Source organism: Phoca vitulina, unplaced genomic scaffold, assembly GCF_004348235.1.
Source record: "Phoca vitulina isolate PV1807 unplaced genomic scaffold, GSC_HSeal_1.0 scaffold36, whole genome shotgun sequence".
In the NCBI taxonomy this organism is placed as follows: domain Eukaryota; kingdom Metazoa; phylum Chordata; class Mammalia; order Carnivora; family Phocidae; genus Phoca; species Phoca vitulina.
In genome coordinates, this window is record NW_022589739.1 from 11,624,741 (window position 1) to 11,632,465 (window position 7,725).

General features: G+C 38.6%; 1 protein-coding gene across 1 annotated transcript; it reads left to right on the forward strand.

Annotated features, from left to right (window-relative positions):
- Nucleotides 1-206: 206 nt before the first annotated feature.
- LOC116646274 (olfactory receptor 51F2-like) lies at nt 207-3,592 on the forward strand. The gene is made up of 3 exons (XM_032426861.1): nt 207-275; nt 2,337-2,428; nt 2,647-3,592. Exons 1-3 carry the CDS (start codon nt 207-209, stop codon nt 3,590-3,592), a joined length of 1,107 nt encoding a protein of 368 aa, XP_032282752.1.
- The last annotated feature ends 4,133 nt before the right edge of the window (nt 3,593-7,725 follow it).

Sequence of the window (7,725 nt, forward strand, 5' to 3'; positions counted from 1 at the left end):
TTTCATAGGAGTCACTGGGCTCTTATTAAAGATACAGTTTTCAGCCTTAAAAAGATGAGGTGTTGACAACCTCTCTGGTTTTCTCAGGCACCAAACCACTGTCATTTTATTTGCTTCATATCCTTACTGCTGACACAATACCCAGTGAGCTCCCAGTTTGATATTGAAATGAACTAAGCATTGGTGATGGGTGATCAAGAGCTTAGATGGAGTTATTGGCTATGAAAACCAATAAGGAATCTTCTATGTCTGCACCCAGCATGGATGAGGAGAGGGTACAGGAAGACACAGTTGTAGAGCAATGGAAAGGAAGGAATTTGAGGGAGTTCTCTTCTGCCAGACTCAACTCAGATCAGTTCAGCCTACACATTATGCTTTTCTTCTGATCCCTCAACAAGAAAAGGAAGGGAAAAAACTGACAAGAATGAAAATGTGTAATGAATAAATTGTTTAAATTAATAAAATAATGTAAAGGGAGCCATGAAGAAATTAGGATGAAAGAGAAATTGTTCCAATAGCAATTTAAAAAAAAGATCTCTTATGAAATTTCCTAGCACTCAATAACAAAAGTTACACCTCAATCATTGCACGTCATAGCAACAAGCATCGTGAAAATCTTCATGACAACTAGACATAAGTGACATGTATGGAGGCACTCTGCACCCCCAGAACCCTTTTTTGTCATTCACCACTGGACCCTAGATGTTGAAGTTATTTATAAATGGTGCTATTCTTTCTCCCTCACTTGATTTTAAACTCTTTAAGAGTTCATTCTGGCTCAACACTTTCACATATGCCATTCTAGTAGCCTTGGAATACTTCATTTCTATTTACACAAAACATAGCAATCTTTCAAGCACTGATTTTCCTAAGAAGACTTCTCCATACCCCAAGCCTTTTACACACAGTTGAACTGTGCGTGCAATTACGAACTTTTTCATAATTACTCTAGCTTCCATGGACCCCAGGAAGTTGTTAACCTCAAAAGTTGAGACCCAGGTTCTGGAAATTAATAGTAAATAAACAGATCAAAGACTTGTGGAACATGAGAAGTGAGCCCCTTTTTTTTAATTATCATAAGTACTATTCATTTAATAAGTAGAGTTTTAGTTTGCCTTTCTGATCAATATGTATTTTTAAAAACTATAATTACTAAAAATGTTTTCAGAAATCAATATATTTATGAAAAGTGCTAATAGAACTTGTTAAACATCAAATTTGTTAAACTTGTTAACTTTCAAAGTTTCATAATTAACTAAAATGCATGCTAGTTGAGCAAGTCTGTATCCATTTCAGCATAATGTCAGTTGTATTCATGACACTCAATAAACAGGCACCAGAAGCACTGCCAAAAAGAAAATGCTCCCTTTCTTAATGAATGTTTCCTTTCTGTCAACTCTTACTCCTATTAGGAGGTTTGATCATACATTTCTAACAGTAATTTCATTGGTTCCCTGAGGACATTCTTATGACTCTAAACTGTAGAGTCTAAAGTTATAGTTTACTTATTGTGTCAATTCATGTAACTTAGCACTTCTTTTTCCTCTAATTTTTCATTGATTTCAATTTATATTTCCCAATTTTTTTAAACTAAGATTTCTTTAGGGAATCCTTGAGGTACTTTATCTGGGTGAACTTGAGTGGTCTGGAAAACATTTAGGTTCCCCTGAGGAACACTTACCTTACTGACTGAACCCTCTCCAGTCACAGCCCTAATGTCTGCTTTCCCAAGACTCCCATTTCAACTCATACATACCCATCTGAAGAGCCTGAAATTCTGTACTCAATGAAAAATGAAATGTAATGTTCACAGTAAAGGTATATCTTTCCCTCCAAGGCAAAACAGTAAAATTCTATTAAATATCTCCTGAGAAGTATGTCTTAACAAAATGGAGAACAACCAATCTTCAGGCAGATGAAGAGAGAACTCTATCTGTATAAGGCAGCATGCTATATCATATGGGGGGGTGGGGGGACTCCACCTCCCAAATGAGACACCAGATGCTACACTGCAGGTGTCACTTTCAAGGTTAGATACCATAGACAATCTGCACATGACTGCACTGGTGCCTAAGCCATTTATTAGTGTGTCATATGTGTTTTGTATCATAAGTATCTCTCTCAATATTTTCTGGCTTCCCAAATTGTCTATAAGCTTCTCTGCTTTCTACACTTGAGGCCGATGTAGTATTGCTGCTCCACAGTCCCAGTCTACTTTTCTCCAATGCCAACTATATGGAAAAACTAACCTGCTACCTCTTTATCACAATTTGAAAATCCAGAAAAGGTGAAATATAATTGACCAATCTTGACTAAAGTGACTTCCCTTCGTCCAGTCATCTCTGGCTGGAGAAATGGAAGGAAAGGTCACACAGTATGAACATAGCTACCAGCAAAGGGTCCCAGGAAAGAAAAATGATGGGCTGAGGTACATATAAGAAAAAGAATGGTACCTACTATAGCAGTTGAAATCTTAATGATTCCTTTATCAATTTCAATGAGAAATTCATTTTTACATAGTATATAAATATTTGTCTTCGGTTAGTTTTGGTTGAATAAAATTATTTGTAATTGGATTAATACCAAAAAATGCAGTTTTGTTGTTGTTCCAGAGTTTCATCTTGGAACTCTGTATTTTTAATCCAGCATTTCAAACTTCTGGAATACCACATCTACTTCCATCATTTTCCTGCTAACTGGTGTTCCCAGGCTGGAAGCCTTCCACACCTGGATCTCCATTCCCTTCTGCTTTCTCTACATAACCACCCTCTCGGGAAACAGCCTGATCCTCTTTGCCATTGTCACCCAGCCCAGCCTCCACGAACCCATGTATTATTTCCTCTCCATGCTGTCCACCACTGACCTCAGCCTGTCCATATCCACCCTGGTCACCATGTTGGGTATATTCTGGTTCGACGTCAGGGAGATCAGCTTTAATGCCTGCTTGTCACAGATGTTCTTTATTAAACTCTTCACTGTCATGGAATCCTCAGTGCTGTTGGCCATGGCCTTTGGTCATTTTGTGGCCATCTCTAATCCACTCAGGTATGCCACCATTTTAACTGATTCCAGAATAGCTCAAATTAGAGTGGCAATTGTCATCAGGGGGACACTAAGGCTGACACCAATGGTTGCACTTCTTAAAAGACTGTCCTTCTGCCACAGCCACATGCTCCACCACTCCTACTGCTTCCACCCTGATGTAATGAAGCTCTCGTGCACAGAAACCAGGATCAGCAATGCAGTTGGGTTGACTGCCATGATCTCTACTGTTGGTGTGGACTCAATTCTCATCCTCCTTTCTTACATTTTGATTATTAAGACTGTCCTCAGCATTGCATCCCCAGAAGAGAAGAAGAAAGCCTTCAGCACATGTATCTCCCATATTGGGGCTGTTGCTATTTTCTGCCTTCCATTGATCAGTCTGTCCTTTGTTCACAGATTTGGGAAACGAGCCCCAGCCTATATTCATACAATGATTGCTAACACGTACCTCCTGATCTCTCCTGTAATGAACCCCAACATCTACAGTGTGAAGACCAAACAGATATGCAGAGCTGTGATAAAAATTCTCCATTCCAAAGATACATAGAATCACAGAATTCTAGAGATGGCCTACATTGTCAATTTAAAACAAAACTGGTGATCATGAAACAAAAATTTAAAATTAAAGCTGGAATATATTTAGAACATCAGCTAGCTTGACTTTTTATTTTACAGCTGAGGAGACAGAGACATAAAAATAGAAGGAATGAACAGTGTAAAGCCCTAAATCTATCATTTCTCCCACCCATCACTGTTCATTCTGAACTGTTGTTTATCCTGCCAACAAACTGTATCTTCTGACTTTGTCCACTTTAGAGCAGTTGGAATGACACATTATGAGAAAGCTGCTCCTTTAGGAGAAATAGGTAGTATTTTTCTAACTGCAATAATAATTTTTACTAACATTTATTATTTCCTTTGACTAGTCACGGTTCTTAGTGTTTTTTCCATTTACTAACACATATCTAAAACAACATTATAAGGTAGTTACTTCTCTTATCAATGAGAAAGTTGAGACACAAAAATGTTAAGTTACTTGCTTAAACAGCTCATAAACAACAGAACCATATTTCACATGCATGCAAACTGACTCCAGGGTCCCCCAACTCTCAACTTTAGCTATACTTCTACCGATAATATAAACTAAATATAAGTATACATGTATATAATTTGTATATATACATATATATGAGTCTATGTAATTTGTACTAGGGGACATAAAGAAGCAAAACAAATAAACAAAAAACCCCACAACTCTATCCTCTAGAAATTTTCAACCAAATTATGGAGAAAAAGCCCAAAACATAATTTTCAAACCTGAAAAATACAAATGTATTTCTACCTGATATTCTTTCCAAACTAAACATATTCCAGAATTTCTCTCTGCCTTCCATCAACCTTCTGCCCCAGCAGAAACTCAAAAATGACTAAGAATTGCAAATGAATTTCGCTTTGTGTCATTTACTTGGAAATGTTTAATTTGTGGCATATGCTTCATATAATGGCTTAATTCAGGAAGTTAATTATTATTTCCAACCTGGGGATGTCCATTAATTCTCAAATATTTAAAGCACATATTTCAATGACACATTGGTATCGCTCAGTAAAGATAGGCCCTATAGGTGGTATCAGATCCAGCAAGGAAGGATTAGTCAGTCATATCTACAGGGAATTTGTTAAGTGACAACAGTACTATCTAATAACCAGGATGGTGTCAAAATTCTCAGTATGTTTGACAATAACATTTTCAGTCTCCATTATTGTTGGTCTTCATTTCCCTGATCTTTGTATGTTGGAATGTTCTAGGATTTTGTTCTCAGACCTGTTTTTCCTTCATTATATTCCCATTTTTGGTTATCTCATCTAGCATCATGGCTTTGAATCCCTTCTACATGCTGGCAAATCCCAAATTAATATTTATAGTCCAGACTCATATCCTGTGTATCAGTACTCCTACTTGAATGTTTAATAGTCATCTCAGACTCATCATGTCCAAAAACATATCCTAATATTCACATCAATCATGTCTTTCCTAACTCAGAAACTCTATTTTTCATGTCGCTGAGATACAATTCTTGGAGTTACTACTGATACCTGTCTGTCTCTCCCACTCCACATCCAACCTATCAGCAAATGCTGATGACTCTTTTTCAGATATTCCAGATATTAATACCTGGAATCTAGCTACTTTCTACCACCTCTACTGCTACCACCATGTGCCAAGCCATCATCATCTTGGACCTGAAATATAATAGTCTCCTAGTAGATCTTCCTTCATCCACTTTTGCTTTACTTTCCCCATGGTAGTTAGAATGATTATTTTAATACATAAAACAGATCATGCCACTTCCGTTCAACATGTCCAGTGGCCCCCTGTCTTACCCAAGGAAAATTCTATTCATTATAGTCATTATAATATCTCATGAGGATCTATATGATTTAACTCCCCTCTACCATCCCAACTTCATCTCCTGCTACTCTCCCCTTTATTCATTCTACTATACCTGCACCACTTCTAAATATTTCCTTAAACTCACCATACCATGCTTCAACATCAAACTTCACACTTTGTTTTTGTTTTTTAAGATTTTATTTATTTATTTGACAGAGAGAGAGACAGCAAGAGAGGGAACACAAGCAGGGGGAGTGGGAGAGGGAGAAGCAGGCTTCCTGCGGAGCAGAGAGCCCAATGCAGGGCTCGATCCCAGGACTCTGGGATCATGACCTGAGCCGAAGGCAGACACTTAAAGACTGAGCCATCCAGGCGCCCCAAACTTCACACTTTCTGTCCTCCCTACTTGGAATATTCTTCAGACACCCTCGTGACTTACTGCCTCACCTCATGCAGGTCTCTGCCTAAGTGTTACCTTCCTACAGGGCCCCTGACATTAAAAATAACACCACCAACTCTCCCTCAATTCCTGTCTGCATTCACTCTCTTCCTTACCTATCTTATTTTTAATACCTGGCACTCCCTACACCCACCAAAATATTGCATACCTATTTATTTCTTCTCTAATTTCCCCATTACCAGGTAAGATCTTTGAGAATAAGAATTTTGTTTCATTCATGCTGCCTTCCAGACCCCAAACCAGGGTCTGCCACATAATAAAATAATAGTAACCCTGAATGAACTGGCTCTATTTACCTCTCAAGGCTCATTGCTTGCCCTCTGTTCAGTGCTCCAGGCACAACAAACCACTTGCACTTCTTAGTTGTGATTGCTCTGGATCACTCATAAGCCTTTGCACAAGCTGTTACCTCCCTCTATAGCACCCTTACTATTTCCCTTCTCCTGACTTAGAATAGAAGTGACTTTCTCTTGGAGACATTTCCTGATTTCTCAAGCCTGTCTGGTGTCCTTTCCAGGTGCTTCTATAGTACCTTGTGCTTCTTTCTCAGGACATCCCTTTTCAGACTCTCCTATAACTGTTTCCTCACCACAGACTCTGTGCCCACTTCCCAAGACCAGGGACTACGACTCACGCATTCACTGTTGGAAAGAAGTGAAAAAGTTCAGATGATGTAGATTTATAGGCTGGATATTTGTTTGTTTGTGGGGGGAAAGAAAGAAACTTCGAGAAGAATGATGGCGTACACAGAGTTCTAAAAATCAGAATGAGAAGGAACTTCAGTCTAAAAAGCCAGACAGCCAAGATGTTCATACTACTTCTACAGATGTTTCTCTCCTACCTCACCACCCCCTACACACAATAACCTATGGATGGCCCTACTATCCAACAATCCTGAAAACTTATAAGCTTTTCTCACTAGGGAGTGGGTAATTTGGACAATTTGGGAATGGGTGATTTGCAGAGCAAATGTCACCTCTGCCCAAAGTGGACAAGCTCACAATGAATTGGAGACTTTCCTGAAAGCCAGGGCAATAGTAGACACGTGGCTGCTGTTGTAGCTGCCTGAATTCAGTCTCCAAGTTGAAATCTTTAACTGTCCTGTAAAAAGTCCTATAAAGCCCTATATGATCCAATTCCCTATTATCTATCTCTATCTATCACCCTATTATTCTCTTTGTTCTCTCTGCTCAGGCACACTGGCCTCGTTATTCTAAACCCCCAGATATACTCCCTTCTCAGAAGCTTTGCAGTTTCTGTTCTTTCTCCTTTGGATGGTCTTCCTCAGAGATCTCATGGATATATTGCTTACTCCGTCCAGAATTCTCCTCAAATGTCTCCATTATGTGAGGCATTCCCTGCCAACTTCATTTAAAATTTCAACTGCCCATCCCAATATTTACCTGTTCTCTTCTTCATTTTTTCTCCTTAGGTAGTCATAAGGAGAAACTATTTAGTTTCTCATATTAACCATGGACTGTGTGTCCCTCTCATCAGGATGTATAATCCATAACGGTGGGCTTAAAAAAATAATTGCATATCTTGTTACATTGCAGACCCCTGATAAATATTTGTTAAATGCGAATGAATAAAGAATCAGAATACCTAGTTCTCTGACCAATATTATCACTAATAACCCTGAGACCAAGGCAAAGAGCCTTCATCTCATCCATTCCCTATCTGTAACACAGGTGCAACAGAGTGGCTTCCCTACCTCAAGGTCTATTTCATCAACTGAAAGAAAAGCTGGGAATGAAAAACTGAAGTGCATGCCCTTATTCTGAGTTATGGGAATTAGTGGTTTTGTGTACCCATTTTGGTTTTTAAA